This window comes from Engystomops pustulosus, unplaced genomic scaffold, assembly GCF_040894005.1.
Source record: "Engystomops pustulosus unplaced genomic scaffold, aEngPut4.maternal MAT_SCAFFOLD_162, whole genome shotgun sequence".
NCBI lineage: Eukaryota > Metazoa > Chordata > Amphibia > Anura > Leptodactylidae > Engystomops > Engystomops pustulosus.
In genome coordinates this window covers 194,895-212,102 of record NW_027285042.1, presented here as the reverse complement: position 1 = coordinate 212,102, position 17,208 = coordinate 194,895, and the positions used below count along the sequence as shown (strand labels likewise).

Sequence of the window (17,208 nt, the reverse complement as noted above, 5' to 3'; positions counted from 1 at the left end):
GTCAGTCATGTTCTGGTCTGTGGGACGAGCAGTGTAGCCATGTTCTGGTCTAGGATAAGCAGTGTAGCCATGTTCTGGTCTAGGACAAGCAGTGTTAGCCATGTTCTGGTCTAGGACAAGCAGTGTCTGCCATGTTCTGGTCTAGGACAAGCAGTGTTAGCCATGTTCGGGTGTGCGACGAGCAGTGTTGCCATGTTTTGGTCTGGGACGAGCAGTGCAGCCATGTTTTGGTCTGGGACGAGCGGTGTCTGCCATCTTCTGGTCTGGGTTGAGCAGTGTAGCCATGTTTTGGTCTGGGACGAGCAGTGTAGCCATGTTTTGGTCTGGGACGAGCGGTGTCTGCCATATTCGGGTGTGGGAATAGCAGAGAAGCCATGTTCTGGGACGGGCATTGTCTGCCATGTTCGTATGTGGGACGAGCAGTGTAGCCATGTTTTGGTCTGGGACGAGCAGTGTCTGCCATCTTTGGATGTGGGACGAGCAGTGTAGCCATGTTTTGGTCTGGGACGAGCAGTGTCTGCCATGTTCGGATGTGGGACGAGCAGTGTCTGCCATCTTCGGATGTGGGACGAGCAGTGTAGCCATGTTTTGGTCTGGGACGAGCGGTGTAGCCATGTTTTGGTCTGGGACGAGCGGTGTCTGCCATGTTCGGGTGTGGGACGAGCAGAGTAGCCATGTTTTCGTCAGGGCCAAACGGTATTAGTCATGCTGTGGTGTGAGGAATGTTGACAGTAAAAGTATAAGCTGAATGTCTGCATGATTTTTTATTCCTCTTACAAGGTTCACGTGGTTAAATGGGCTTATTATAGCAGTAAACATTTACTGTATGGGTCGTCAGAAGTTGCTAGGTGTATGGGAGTTCGCTGATGGGGTCATTTGTCATCAGAAGATCATGACCCTTGTAGTATTGATGCTACCTGTAAGAATATCTAACAACTTGCGCCATGTCTGGTACAATCCTTTATCTTTCCAATATTCCATCTTTCCCATTATACATTTCCACATCAAGTTAATGACTGGTTATCCTCCCTTATTGCAGTCCCTCATTCCTGTTAATTTCTTCCAGATTCCGCATGTATCTCATCCTCATATATCTCATCCCTATTCGTGACATGACATATTTCCCAACATTCCCAAATCTTTGGTGACATGTATAACCTATTTCCCTCCTCCCCATTCTGTATCTGGGATGGTGCTAGCTCATGTAGGATCTTTCCTATATAGCCGATTCACTTTCCTGAGGGCTTCTTCTACCTCTGTAGAGCTAGCATGGACTTCCTTTTTGTAGCAATACTTACCTTAGGTCTCCTTCATTTTGCAGACTTCTTCCTTCTGCTCCTGAATAAAGTTGGTAATTGATATCTAAACAAAGGATAATCCTAAAATGCTTTAGTCCGCCAATGTTCCATGTCAGGTTGGTCAAACTCACCATGTATTAGATGTAGATAGTCAATGATAGTCAATGGTGGAAGCCACAGCACCGAGGAGATTAAATTCCAAACGATTTTATTCAGGTATAAAAGCGTGACGTTTCGATTCACACTGAATCTTTATCAATGCTTCCTCCATTGACTATACCTGACTTTGGCTTTTAGGCACCAGAACCTCCAGCTACGAGGAGCACCTTGATGAACTAATCGAATGTGACTTGTAATGCCGTCTTACTACTCCCTTCTACTGGACTACGATGTAGAAGTGATTCATGTGATGCTTTGATATCCCATGGTAATAATGATGATAATAATTTTTATTTATATAGCGCCATAAAATACTGTTGCGCTTTAGGTAGGGCCTTGTTTTCTAACCGGCTGACATTTAGGGCCATGAAGTTATATTTGAAATGGTTTGAATCTAGCCCAACATGGGTTAATGATCCATCATCATTTGCACGATGTGAGGTCTATATCAGAACCTCCCCACCCTAGCGACTCTCTAAAGTGCTACCAGTATATAGATGTAGAAACAACATAGAGACACAAAGTAACATAAAATGAAGTGAGAGAAACAAAGGTTTGCGGCCCATGGACAACTTTCCCGTTGCTTTGTTTTTCTCACAATGTGGGGCAGCATGCACACAGGAGCCAGGACAAGTGAATGAATGATGCTGCACTGCTCACGTCTTCTCATCGCTTCCTCTACATTCACCCTTTGTTAGGGAAAGTGATTTTGCTGGTGAATTATTTAATACTAAAGTGATCTCAATCTGTCCGTTTCCAAACACCAAGATACAAATCATATTATGAAGATTGCAGAGGGAAAGAAATGTCCTGGAATATTTCAAGATTGTATTGGTCACAAGAGAATTAGCTTTTCAATTTGTACCCTGGCATATTAATACCACTAATATTCCATGGGTAGAGGTAGGCAATGGGGTGAATTCAAAGCCCCAGCATTAGATGCAAAATACATCTCATAAAACTGAGATAAATCCAATGAACGACCACTAGCCATGGGATACGTTCATAGACCCTCATTTGCTCAGGCTTGGATCAGATTGTCACATAGTGATACATTAGTGTCCAATACCGCTCTACATATCTGCACAATCCAAAGGTTTTTTGCTATAAAAGAATATTCTTTGCCCTAGTGTGCTGTAGAGAAGAGATTCCTAGAGTGCTACAAACTACTTGTATTTAGCTCTTGGACAAACTTGATTTCTGGCTTTTCTAGTCTTATTCTTTGTATTCTTACACTCGGTCTCGGGTGCTAATAGAGCTGAAGGTTCATTCATGCAGACCTCGTTTCATCCAAATCCCAACCCCAATTAGCCTTAAGATACAAGCTTAATCGAGATCTCCCTTTGTGTAACATATTGAATGGGATTCATAGTCCAGGAATGTCCTATGCAGCATTTTCTCATTTTGTTCTCCACCAAAAGTGAACCCTTCCTGCTATGGAGAAGAAGGGTTGTCTGCCCACTAAATTGTGACAACAATCTTCTAACTCATCTCACGCATCCCAGAGACCTAGACTTCCAACTCACACATACTCTGAGCGTGTGTTATGGAACCATCAATTGCTCAATGCCCCATGCATTTGCTAGTAAAGACGTTGAACTGAATTTCAATTCTCTACAAGGAATGAATGGTGATGATCAAATAGACATTCCTCTAAGTGGTTTCCTACCTGCTCTGTTAGTGTCTAAAACTTCTTCTGGCGCGAGCGGACAAGTGTCGCTCTGAGTGCTGTGATGTGGAGAATTTACAACAGATTTACAATAATTGGGGGATCCCAGTTGGGGAGGGCGCGGGATGTGCTTCTTTTTTTTCTTTGGTAGCTTCTGCTTAGCCATAGCTAAGGAATAATACATTCCAAAATTGTTCACAATGACAGGTACAGGCATAGCAATAGTGAGCACACCAGCAAGAGCACACAATGCCCCCACCAGCATGCCAGACCATGTCTGAGGATACATGTCTCCGTAGCCAAGAGTGGTCATGGTGACAACAGCCCACCAGAAGCCGATTGGGATATTTTTGAAATGTGTGTGTTCACTGGCACTTGGATCGTTGGGATTAGCACCTATTCTCTCAGCATAATAGATCATTGTGGCAAAAATTAAAACTCCCAATGCTAAGAAAATGATAAGCAGCAGAAATTCATTTGTGCTGGCACGAAGAGTATGTCCAAGAACTCTAAGACCAACAAAATGCCTGGTCAGCTTGAATATTCGAAGAATTCGCACAAATCGCACAACTCTCAAGAAGCCCAAGACATCCTTAGCAGCTTTGGAAGACAGGCCACTAAGTCCAACCTCCAGATAGAAAGGAAGAATGGCCACAAAGTCAATGATATTTAAAGTGTTTTTGATAAATTCCACCTTATTCGGACAGAAGGTAATTCTCATCAGGAACTCAAAAGTAAACCAGACCACGCAGACTCCTTCAATGTAAGTCAGGAAGGCTTCTGTCTCTGATGCAATGTAAAAACGATGCTGGGTTTCATTCCCAATGATTTCAGTTTCTGTTTTGTTCACAATGGGGTTAAATCGTTCATGAGTCTCCAGACAGAAGGTGGTGATGGAAACCAGAATGAAGAAGAGGGAGGCAAATGCCACGTACTGTCAAAAACAAAAGCAGAAGTAAAAGTGATTATTACACAATCATTGTACAATTTTTATGTCATCCCAAAAATTTATTTTAGTCAATTACCCCTGAATTTGCAATAATGAGGCTCCTAATTTCTCTATAACAAAGTCCAGGTAACTAGGATAAGTCTACATAATTCTTACTGCAAACTATGCACATGTCCAAGCGGCGTCCTAATTGACTGCTGCGGAAAACCTGGTGTGACAGTATAAAGGAGCGTCTCTGAACGAATATCACATACAACCAAAAGCCGCAGACAAAACCTTTCATTTCATACATTAATAGTGAAGACGATGATAGTAAACTTTGTAATATACATTTTTAGAGAAATCTGTTCCCTTTCTTCCTTATTCAAGCAGTTTCTGAAAATCAGCTTTCTGCCCCATTCTTCACTGACAGCTGACAGATTAATGATCCTGATGATTACACTGCTCACTACAGGAGAAACAGGAGAGAAAAAATCCAGTGCTGCTTTATTTCAAGTAAATTACAAAGTTTAGTATTATCACATCTGAGATATAGCAAATGAATAGCTTCTGTTTTTTTGTTGCACAAAATATATTTGGCACAGGGATGCAAGACCGTGGCACAAGCGATTAATGAATAGACGCATGGCTGGAAATGGTGTAACCTACCTCCGCATTCATGAAGGTGAAATAGAACTCTGCAGACCAGGATTTTGCAGCTCTAACTGTATGCCGAAAAACGCGTTAGTGAAGTAGAAGGAAAAGTGTCAGATTCCATAGCGGTCCAAAAACAAAAGGTTGTGAGTGTCTTAAAGCAGCGGTATTGTGGCGCCAACACTTAATAAATAACCCTAACCGGTGCAGCAAGGGAAGAAAATGGCAGAAAGTCACGAATAAATGCCCCCCAGCCCCCTTGATCTGACTGTGGCACTTTTATGGGGTTTAACCCCTTAAAGACAGGGCCATTGTGTAGCTTAAGGCTCAGCCCCATTTTTTGGATTCTGACTTGCGTGGCTTTATATGGTTATAACTGTTGAACTGTTTTTCAGGCAGATGATTTATCACCTAAATAAGTTGCTGAATAACATTTCCCATCGTCTACTTTACATTTTCATCATTTGTGAAATGTCTGGATAATTTATTTTGATGTCTCGCTACAAATCAAATAGCGATTTTCCGTATTTTCAGAATTGACTATTTTGGGGATAAATACTATTTTGAATGAAATTTTAAATATTTAGCATTAAAACCCCCAAATATAATCAACACATTTTCAAATCTGCACCCCTCAAACTAACAGAAACAGCTTTTAGGAAGACTGTTAACCAAAATGGAGGTGAAATTTAGAAAGGTCAAATGTTGTCTGTTATATGTTCATTTAGCCCTAAAATTTACACATTTCCAAAACATAAAAAGAGAAAACCCAGCTTACAATTTGTTCTACAATTTCTCCCGACTGCAGAGACCCCCCACATGTGGCCGTTACTTCTCCGGAGTACAGAGGCCCCCCACATGTGGCCGTTACTTCTACCGAGTACAGAGACCCCCCACATGTGGCTGTTACTTCTCCCGAGTACAGAGACCCCCTACATGTGGCTGTTACTTCTCCCGAACACAGAGACCCCCCACATGTGGCCGTTACTTCTCCGGAGTACAGAGACCCCCCACATGTGGCCGTTACTTCTCCGGAGTGCAGAGACCCCCCACATGTGGCCGTTACTTCTCCGGAGTACAGAGACCCCCCACATGTGGCCGTTACTTCTCCGGAGTACAGAGACCCCCACATGTGGCCGTTACTTCTCCTGAGTGCAGAGACCCCCCACATGTGGCCGTTACTTCTCCGGAGTACAGAGACCCCCCACATGTGGCCGTTACTTCTCCGGAGTACAGAGACCCCCACATGTGGCCATTACTTCTCCGGAGTACAGAGACCCCCCACATGTGGCCGTTACTTCTCCGGAGTACAGAGACCCCCCACATGTGGCCGTTACTTCTCCTGAGTACAGAGACCCCCCCCACATATGGCCGTTACTTCTCCGGAGTACAGAGACCCCCCACATGTGGCCGTTACTTCTCCGGAGTACAGAGACCCCCCACATGTGGCTGTTACTTCTCCCGAGTACAGAGACCCCCTACATGTGGCTGTTACTTCTCCCGAACACAGAGACCCCCCACATGTGGCCGTTACTTCTCCGGAGTACAGAGACCCCCCATATGTGGCCGTTATTTCTCCGGAGTACAGAGACCCCCACATGTGGCCGTTACTTCTCCGGAGTACAGAGACCCCCCACATGTGGCCGTTACTTCTCCGGAGTACAGAGATCCCCCACATGTGGCCATTACTTCTCCTGAGTACAGAGACCCCCCCCCACATGTGACCGTTACTTCTCCTGAGTACAGAGACCCCCCACATGTGGCCGTTACTTCTCCCGAGTACAGAGACCCCCCACATGTGGCCGTTACTTATCCGGAGTACAGAGGCCCCCTACATGTGGCCGTTACTTCTCCCGAGTACAGAGACCCCCCACATGTGGCCGTTACTTCTCCCGAGTACAGAAACCCCCCACATGTGGCCGTTACTTATCCCGAGTGCAGAGGCCCCCCACATGTGGCCGTTACTTATCACGAGTACAGAGACCCCCCACATGTGGCCGTTACTTCTCCCGAGTACAGAGACCCCCTACATGTGGCTGTTACTTCTCCCGAACACAGAGACCCCCACATGTGGCCATTACTTCTCCTGAGTACAGAGACCCCCCACATGTGGCTGTTACTTCTCCCGAGTACAGAGACCCCCCCACATGTGGCCGTTACTTCTCCCGAGTACAGAGACCCCCCACATGTGGCCGTTACTTCTCCCGAGTACAGAGACCCCCCACATGTGGCCGTTACTTATCCGGAGTACAGAGGCCCCCTACATGTGGCCGTTACTTCTCCCGAGTACAGAGACCCCCCACATGTGGCCGTTACTTCTCCCGAGTACAGAAACCCCCCACATGTGGCCGTTACTTATCCCGAGTACAGAGGCCCCCTACATGTGGCTGTTACTTCTCCCGAGCACAGAGACCCCCCACATGAGGCCGTTACTTCTCCCGAGTACAGAGACCCCCCCCACATGTGGCCGTTACTTCTCTCGAGTGCAGAGACCCCCCACATGTGGCCGTTACTTATCACGAGTACAGAGACCCCCCACATGTGGCCGTTACTTCTCCCGAGTACAGAGACCCCCTACATGTGGCTGTTACTTCTCCCGAACACAGAGACCCCCACATGTGGCCATTACTTCTCCTGAGTACAGAGACCCCCCACATGTGGCCGTTACTTCTCCCGAGTGCAGAGACCACCCCCACATGTGGCCGTTACTTCTCCCGAGTACAGAGACCCCCCCACATGTGGCCATTACTTCTCCCGAGTGCAGAGACCACCCCCCCACATGTGGCCGTTACTTCTCCCGAGTACAGAAACCCCCCACATGTGGCCGTTATTTCTCCCGAGTACACAGACCCCCTCACATGTGGACGTTACTTCTCCGGAGTGCAGAGGCCCCCCTATGTGGCCGCTACTTCTCCCGAGTACAGAGACCCCCCCCCCACATCTGGCCGTTACTTCTCCCGAGTCCAGAGACCCCCCCGACATGTGGCCGTTACTTCTCACGAGTGTAGAGACCCCCCACATGTGGCCGTTACTTCTCCCGAGTACAGAAACCCCCCCCCCCACATGTGGCCGTTACTTCTCCCGAGTACAGAGACCCCCCACATGTGGCCGTTACTTCTCCCGAGTACAGAGACCCCCCCACATGTGGCCGTTACTTCTCCCGAGTACAGAACCCCCCCCCCACATGTGGCCGTTACTTCTCCCGAGTACAGAGACCCCCCCACATGTGGCCGTTACTTCTCCCGAGTACAGAGACCCCCCACATGTGGCCGTTACTTGTTTTATGGGCGCAGTGAGGCGCAGAAGGGAAGGAGCGCCCTGCATCTGCCAGGATTTTACTTTCTTTGTTGGCCCCTTTTGTAGGATCTAAAATTTTAGCTTTTTCGTTATTGGGGCCATGTGGCGGCATTTTTTGCGGGATGAGATGCTTTTTCCAGTGTTACCATTTTGGGGCTGGTATCTCCTATTGTTTAAAATGTATGAATTTTTTTGTGGCGTTGCCGTATATAATAATCCCGTGATCTTAATTCTATGGGCGATACGATTACGGGGATCACACTTGAATATTTTTTCTTATGTTTTATTAAATTTGCCAAATGAAACTCTAATGTGGGAAAAATCTATCATGGCAGAACATTTTTAATTTTTCGGCTACGGAGCTGTGGGTGGCTTGTTTTTTGCAGGACATAGTGTACTTTGCACCAGGACAATTCTGGAGTACATATGTTTTTTTGATCACTTTTTATTCCATTTTTTGTGGAATGAAATAGGTAAAAATATAATCTAATCTAATTTTTACAGCCTTCGTACGGGTTCAATAATTATTTACTTTTTTTCTACGGGTTGTTACGGACGCAGTGATTTATGGGTTATACTGATGTATAATACTGATGTATTGCAGGGTGTTAGCTGTATCATGCACATGCATAGGCTGACACTGTGCCTGTAAGATGACGTCATAGACGCCATCTTATTGGCACTGCCTGCAGGCAGCTCTGGGGTCCTGCACGAACCCCAGGGCTGCCATAGGAATTGGCACCCCCTGAAGACGGAGCAGGGGGTGATTGTGGGGCAGAGACACCTGGCAGGCAAGTTTAATGCCGTGTTCGCGCTGACCGTGTCATTTAACGGGTTAAACACCGCACTCAGATCGTGGGTGTTACTTGGGGATGTCAGCTGTAGATTGCTGCTGACACCACGAGACTCCCGAACCGGCATTGGCTCAGCGCCGCACTAGTACTGGTAATAGCGGGAGCCTACGCAGAACTAGTACAAAATGTGCTAAGGGGTTAAACATAAGAATATTGCACTTTAATATTTTAATGAAATGATTCCCCATGTAATGAAGAGGGCAGTGCCCCCTTTTAGCTCGGAGTATGTATGTCCTGATGTGCTAATAGAATTATTTCCCTTATTCTAGGAACAATCATACAAACTGCGCTGAGGTATTGTTTTCCACACGTTCACAGTGTCTCTGGGAGTGGGGCGTCCCTGGTCCGGTGTCATCTGATTGGGGGACCCCTGCCTGTGTGAGTGCCGGTCCCAACTTCATGGTGTGATAGTGGGAGCCACATTTCTGAGGCAGAAGTTGGATTGAATGGGATCGGAAGTTGGCAATTCTGGATTTGCTGTGATACAAGATAAGATTGTGACTATTTAAATGTAGACAGGTAAGTACATGTGAACTCCTTGAGGAAGCTTTCATACACAGAACGTGCATGGGGGCGCCTAAAGCACTTATTCGAATATGGGTGAGGTATCCATTTGTAGTTGGATTGAGTTTCCAGTTTTGGTCCACTACTTTAGTGAAGACTGCTCAGTTTGCAGGAATCTATAATCTACAAAGTGCATTTGTTCTAGGGAATAGGTGAGCCACCCAGCAACAGCTAATGGGTGCCAGCGGCTGCCTCTTGTGAATTCCGCTGATGCACTAAAAGTGACCAGAGCGGCGCTCCGTAGCCGCCGCAGTCACGTGGTGCATACTGATCACATGCTCTACCTCAGAATTTTTCCCAGAAGGCTCGGTGGCTTAACCTCCTCCTTAAGAACATTTTTCAGACACCAGGGGGACAGTTTTGAGTCCCTGTGCCTTATCTGACATAGTGTACTCTTACAGAATGAGGCCGGCACTGCTCAAGGTAACCACGGTCGTGCATCAGACCATAATTGCAAATTTCAAAGAGAAAAGTGATGCACAAAAATGACCAATATGAAAAATCTTTATTTAATCGTAGAAAGTAAAGCAACAACACAATAATAAAAACCATTAAAAAGGTGCAGAGTCAGCACCTAAAAGGGGCCAGGAAAAGTACAAAGCCATGTCCCACATAAATGCACCGCTTTCCCTGCCGTGGTAGAAAGTTGTATTGGAAAGATTTATCCCAGCCACACAATAAAGCAAACATGAAAAAAAAGGTGAACACCATTGCCCTCAAGTGAAAACAGAGCACAATTGTAATAAATGCAAGTGCCAGCGCAGGGACAACAATGCATTATTATCTGACACAGTGAGCGGCTGCTATACAGATGTTTGCTCGGGATCTATCACTGATTTGCGCCTAAAAGGTGAAAAAAGGCACAAAAATGACCCGCCTCTGAGCAGCTGCACTTTCAAAAAACTTCACTTTTCATTACTAAAAACAAAGGTTTTCGTTTGCCAAATGTAAAATTACCTCTATGCAACATAAAAAAATCCTTATAATAATAATAATTCTTTAATTATATAGCGCACACAGATACCGCAGCGCTGCACAAAGCATGACAAATGGGTCCCTGTCCCCATAGGGCTCACAATCTAAACAACCTACCAGTATGTTTTGGAGTGTGGGAGGAAATGGGAGGACCCGGAGGAAACCCACGCAAACACGGAGAGAATATACAATCTCTTTGCAGATGTTGACCTGGAGTTGAACACAGCACCCCAGCGCTGCAAGGCAGAAGTGCTACTCACCTTCAGCTCAGGATAAAATTTCTCCACTCTGTCTTATTGTACAGATCTGAGAATATTATAAGACTCCATGTCCTGTACATTATAATAAAAAAGGCAAAGACTGAGCAAGAATTTTTTTTAAATATCTGTAACTTTTAGTCCCCGCATTTACATCACAATGTGGTCCGGACCTTGTACAAGCCGATAATTTATGTGCAGAGCCCTGAATGTGCTGTCATATTTTTTTTATCTGGTTCCATTACTTTGTAGGGGAAAAATTAGAGACAAATTTGGTGCAAAATCATACGCTAATGAACCGAAGTGACAATTCCAAAACACATTTACTAAGGCAGAACTAGAACCATCATAAATCACAAGCCAAAAAAAAGAACAAACCAGGCGCAAAAATAGGCGAAGCTGAGCCCCCTATGATTAATGTCCCCCCAAGTCCTAAGTCTGACCCCTAATGTACCGTCATGAGTCATAGAAGTGTTTGTTCCTGTCAGGTCTCATGCAATATATACACTCACCGGCCACTTTATTAGGTCCACCTGTCCAACTGCTCGTTAACACTTAATTTCTAATCAGCCAATCACATGGCGGCAGTGCATTTAGGCATGTAGACATGGTCAAGACAATCTCCTGCAGTTCTCCCGAGCATCAGTAGGGGGAAGAAAGGTGATTTGAGGCCTATGAACGTGGCATGGTTGTTGGTGCCAGAAGGGCTGGTCTGAGTATTTCAGAAACTGCTGATCTACTGGGATTTTCACGCACAACCATCTCTAGGGTTTACAGAGAATGGTCCGAAAAAGAAAAAACATCCAGTGAGCGGCAGTTCTGTGGGCGGAAATGCCTTGTTGATGCCAGAGGTCAGAGGAGAATGGGCAGACTGGTTCGATCTGATAGAAAGACAACAGTGACTCAAATCGCCACCCGTTACAACCAAGGTAGGCAGAAGAGCATCTCTGAACGCACAGTACGTCCAACTCTGAGGCAGATGGGCTACAGCAGCAGAAGACCACACCGGGTGCCACTCCTTTCAGCTAATAACAGGAAACTGAGGCTACAATTTGCACAAGCTCATGGAAATTGGACAGTAGAAGATTGGAAAAATGTTGCCTGGTCTGATGAGTCTCAATTTCTGCTGCGACATTCGGATGGTAGGGTCAGAATTTGGTACAACAACATGAAAGCACGGATCCATCCTGCCTTGTATCAGCGGGTCAGGCTGGTGGTGGTGGTGTCATGGATCCATCCTGCCTTGTATCAGCGGGTCAGGCTGGTGGTGGTGGTGTCATGGATCCATCCTGCCTTGTATCAGCGGGTCAGGCTGGTGGTGGTGGTGTCATGGATCCATCCTGCCTTGTATCAGCGGGTCAGGCTGGTGGTGGTGGTGTCATGGATCCATCCTGCCTTGTATCAGCGGCTCAGGCTGGTGGTGGTGGTGTCATGGATCCATCCTGCCTTGTATCAGCGGGTCAGGCTGGTGGTGGTGTCATGGATCCATCCTGCCTTGTATCAGCGGCTCAGGCTGGTGCTGGTGGTGTCATGGATCCATCCTGCCTTGTATCAGCGGGTCAGGCTGGTGCTGGTGGTGTCATGGATCCATCCTGCCTTGTATCAGCGGGTCAGGCTGGTGGTGGTGGTGTCATGGATCCATCCTGCCTTGTATCAGCGGCTCAGGCTGGTGGTGGTGGTGTCATGGATCCATCCTGCCTTGTATCAGCGGCTCAGGCTGGTGGTGGTGGTGTCATGGATCCATCCTGCCTTGTATCAGCGGCTCAGGCTGGTGATGCTGGTGTCATGGATCCATCCTGCCTTGTATCAGCGGCTCAGGCTGGTGGTGCTGGTGTCATGGATCCATCCTGCCTTGTATCAGCGGCTCAGGCTGGTGGTGGTGGTGTCATGGATCCATCCTGCCTTGTATCAGCGGCTCAGGCTGGTGGTGGTGGTGTCATGGATCCATCCTGCCTTGTATCAGCGGCTCAGGCTGGTGGTGGTGGTGTCATGGATCCATCCTGCCTTGTATCAGCGGGTCAAGCTGGTGGTGGTGGTGTCATGGATCCATCCTGCCTTGTATCAGCGGCTCAGGCTGGTGGTGGTGGTGTCATGGATCCATCCTGCCTTGTATAACGGGTCAGGCTGGTGGTGGTGGTGTCATGGATCCATCCTGCCTTGTATCAGCGGCTCAGGCTGGTGGTGCTGGTGTCATGGATCCATCCTGCCTTGTATCAGCGGGTCAGGCTGGTGCTGGTGGTGTCATGGATCCATCCTGCCTTGTATCAGCGGCTCAGGCTGGTGGTGGTGGTGTCATGGATCCATCCTGCCTTGTATAACGGGTCAGGCTGGTGGTGGTGGTGTCATGGTGTTGTTGCTGCCCATGTCCATCCCTTTATGAGCACAATGTACCCTGTAACATCTGATGGCTACTTTCAGCAGGATAATGCGCCATGTCATAAAGCTGGAATCATCTCAGACTGGTTTCTTGAACATGACAATGAGGTCACTGGACACAAATGGCCTCCACAGTCACCAGATCTCAATCCAATAGAACATCTTTGGGATGTGGTGGAACGGGAGATTGGCATCATGGATGTGCAGCTGACAAATCTGCGGCAACTGTGTGATGCCATCATGTCACTATGGACCAAAATCTCTGAGGAGCTTCCAGCACCTTGTTGTATCTATGCCACGAAGAATTGAGGCAGTTCTGAAGGCAAAATGGGGTCCAACCCGTTACTAGCGTGGTGTACCTAATAAAGTGGCCGCTGAGTGTATATATCTTTACTGAGTTGTCAAACTTTCCACTTGACTCTACATACACAATGACTCTTTTTTTTGCCTGGATGTACAACAGATAACTGGACCTGAGATGAAGTCCAATAACAGAAGAGATGGATGCTTGCTATTCTGTTCTCGCCAAACTATTTCCTAACTTCTGTCGCATCCTGTGACATGGATGATTTCTGAGTCTACGATCCTATTGGAATAGAATCGTTTTAGTTTCCTAAGAGATACTACTAGGATACCTAAAACTTCTAAAGAGGGTGAGAGCTGTTGCTGGGTGGCTGACCTATTCCCTAAAACAAATGCAGTTTGTAGATCATAGACTTCTACAAACTGAGCTAAGTTCTTCGTGAGGCAGCCACCCAGCACCCGCTAATACCTGGTAGTGGCTCTTTCCAATAATGCTTAATAAATGTACATTTGGAAGACCGCGTCGCTGCTGTCAGTATCGTGTCCAACTGTCCCTTGTTGGCTAGTGCCTTGGTTGCAGCAGCACCTCTGACTGAATGTGCCCTGTTGGGAGATGCTCTCCTGATTGGGGTTCTGGACATGATAAACAGTTCTGCAATTCTCCCCCTTAATGATTGTGTTAGTTCTAGGTATTTTCTCATTGCAAAACTATGCATAAGTCCGGGTCTAGTGGATCTTCATTTAAGTCAATCTCTTCTAGACTTTGGTCTATGTGTGATGTTTTTGTTCTGCCGTTAAGGATCACGTCTGTGATAACCGCAGTTCCTTATTTCTGGATCAGTGATCCATCGTTCTTGCTGCCAAGGCTAGCGCCATTGGGCACGCCAGCTTTATAGCCGCTGTCCTGACAGTGTGTCCGGGTCTAAAGAGCTCAAATATTTGAGTAAGATGTCTACATCCTACATGGATGTATATTTGGGAACCATTGGTCTGGATGCTACGGCTCCCTTATTAATCTCATAAACACTTTGATTTCAGTCAGGTTTGGGCTTATAATATTAAGAGCAGAACCTATTGCAATACTTTATGTTATTGTGCCAGGAACTCGAATGAGTTCCATATATGGACCGAATCTTGTAACCCTGTTTCGATTTCGGTCTTGGGGTTAGGGTTATAGATCTTTATCTACAGCAAGTTTACTCATTAGGTAATTTGTTCACCTGTCCTGTTAGCTCTGGGTATCTGAAGAGCTTATCAATGCTGCAATCCACATTAATTTGTAGCAGGTCCAGTGGACCCTACATACATTCGGATCTATTCCCCAACAGGATTTTCCTGTGTTTCTGCATTTTGTGTTGTTTGGGATGCCACGGCCTGGACTGCCAAAGTGAATGCACCAGGACAAAAAGAGAAATTTTCTCTTCCTAAATTTTTGTAGTGTGTGTTGAATTCGGGGGATGAAATGGTGTATAGGCCACGGAAAGGATAGAGCATCCACTCTCCATGCCCGTGGAGGCCACGCTCTCACTACAAATACTTGAGTCTGTGCTGTGGTTTCTGACCCCAGCTGATGAGTTATTTTTGAGAAACTGTGTGTAGTCAGTGCTATTGTAGCTAGCGACTGTTTCTGTCTGCACATAGCGTCTGCAATCTCGTTCGATTGTCCTGGAAACATATTGAGCTCTTAAGTCTATTTTCCCAATTCCATAAATTTAGGGTCTCCAAGCATAACTGCCTGGCCCGTGTTCCCCCCATTAGGGTTATAGGTGCAATAGTCTGATGGGGAATCGTGTTCTTTATCATATGAAGACACTCTGAAACCTTCGATGCTTTTCTGACCATACACCCCTTATTGTGCCTTTTGCTGCAAAGGCTCCCCAACCTGTCAGGGAGGCGTCTGATGTTATAACCACATCCACCTGAGGCATTGGAATTAATGAGGGAGAGGGAGCCAGAAGCATCTCCCATCTCTGTAACTCTCCTCTTACTGGGTGATTGAGTCTTACGTTCCATCCTACTCCACTTCTTAAATTGGAACATAACCACATTTGTGGTTCTCGGCACCTGTTTGGAGATCAGGTTGCACGATTATTAATCTTCTGATTAAACTCAGTGTGATGGCATTTGGCAAACCTCTGGACCTCTGCCCATTTGTCCTCCCCAACACATCACAGTGAACCATCAACTGGACTGGATCTAAATGGATCTAGATATCCACAGAATGTGTGTTATGATGGATTTTAACACTCGTGTGAACATATATGAAGCGTTCAAGAGGCCGAACACCATCACATTCCAGTGTTCCATGTGCTCTTTCCAATAGAACTGAAGTAACCTTCTGTGTTTTGGGGCAATTGAGATTTGTGTGAAAAGCGTCTTTTAGGTCTATTTTTACAAGAAACATGTCTATCTCTAATAAAAGCCTCAAGTCTGTTATACTTTCCATCCATCTGTTCAGAGGTTTGACGTTTAGCACTGGTCTTAGAGAACCATCTGACTTTACTACCGGAAACATGTGGCTTATCCAACAGTTCGGATCAACCTCTGCTTTTGAATTGTTTCCCACTTTTATTGCTGAATCCAGCACCTCGTTCAATTCTTTGATTGTGGTAAAGTGAGTTTTTTCCGCTATAAGGGAAATTTTTTCAAAGGCAGATACAGACCATTTATTATGATCTGAGACCCTGACCCTACGATCCGTATTGAACTGCTCTCAGGCACTCAAATATGCCCTGGAATGAATGGTGTTCCAATTTACCTGATTGACCTCTTTTGGAGGTTCTGAGTCGGTCGGGACTACCTCTGGCTGAAGAGGAGCCTCTTGCCTTGGTGGACTCCTTCTTATAAGGTCCCTGGGAATAGTCACTGGCCAGTCCCTGGGACTTGAATGACCGACCTGTTGTACGAAACGGATGTTTAAAATTATGGGCAGGCTTTTTATAATCTGCAAATAATTTCCTAGCCAGGCTTATTCTTTAAGCAGCCCTCCTGTACTGCCTTGGACTGCATTAACAATAGGGGACCGACCGCGGACGTCATCTTAAACTGTATGTTACATAAAAAGGAGTCCAGAATATCTGGAGTACTAGAGGTTCCAGCAATGGACAATAGAGCTGGTCCAATATCTGGTGCAATCAGCGCTTGTATGTCAGAAATGATATGATCATCCTCCTTCGCACGTCCTCCGGACGTCTGAGAATTCTGCTATGGCCCAGCGCTGGTTAAATGATTTATTAGGAGGGGGTTTTCGTGCTGGCCCCACTCTGGTCATTTGTATCTCACTGAGTTTCCCCCTCAGAAGAGGCAGCGGACCTGGTGACCGTCTCTGACCTCTTCTTGGAGCTCTCCGTCTGGAGACATAAATGGTGAAGTGAACTTCATGGAACTTGTCGTCTGTTATGTCGTGCGAATGGCCTGAACTACCAGGAGCTGCAGCTTTGTTTAAATGGAGTGTGTCCCAGCCCTTCCGTCGTGCCAACAAGAGGCGCTATAGTCGCCCTTCCCTCAGGGTCTGACTGGAAGGTGTCTGACACGATCACCTTCTCATTGCTCCTTTCTTGTTTTACTACTACTTCTTCTGACATTGAGGAAATAGTCCATAACTCCCACAGCCTCTTTCAGTGATAGAATTACTGAAGCAGAGGCTGCCAGGGATTAAGTGTCCTCCAAAAAAATTCTGAGGTAGAGCGGGTGCGTTCAGCAGCTACGGAGCACCGCGACGGTCACAGCTGCTGGCGCCCATTTAGCTGGGAGGCTCCCGAAGAACAAATAGCAGAGATGTTGACCTGCCTTTGGATTGAATATTTTAGGCTAATGAGCATTATTAAAGTGATTTCCTCCCAATGTTTAGTAAATGTGCAATCATTTGGAATCT

The 17,208-nt window shown here is 46.4% G+C and overlaps 1 protein-coding gene across 2 annotated transcripts in view; it reads right to left on the bottom strand.

Moving 5' to 3' along the window:
• The window catches only part of KCNC1 (potassium voltage-gated channel subfamily C member 1), a 148,546-nt gene that overhangs the window by 23,504 nt on the left and 107,834 nt on the right, over positions 1–17,208 (bottom strand). For both annotated transcript variants that reach the window (XM_072131874.1, XM_072131873.1), the window contains exon 2: positions 3,127–4,060. In XM_072131874.1, coding sequence (XP_071987975.1) covers positions 3,127–4,060 — 934 coding nt within the window. The remainder of the gene's footprint in view (positions 1–3,126; positions 4,061–17,208) is intronic.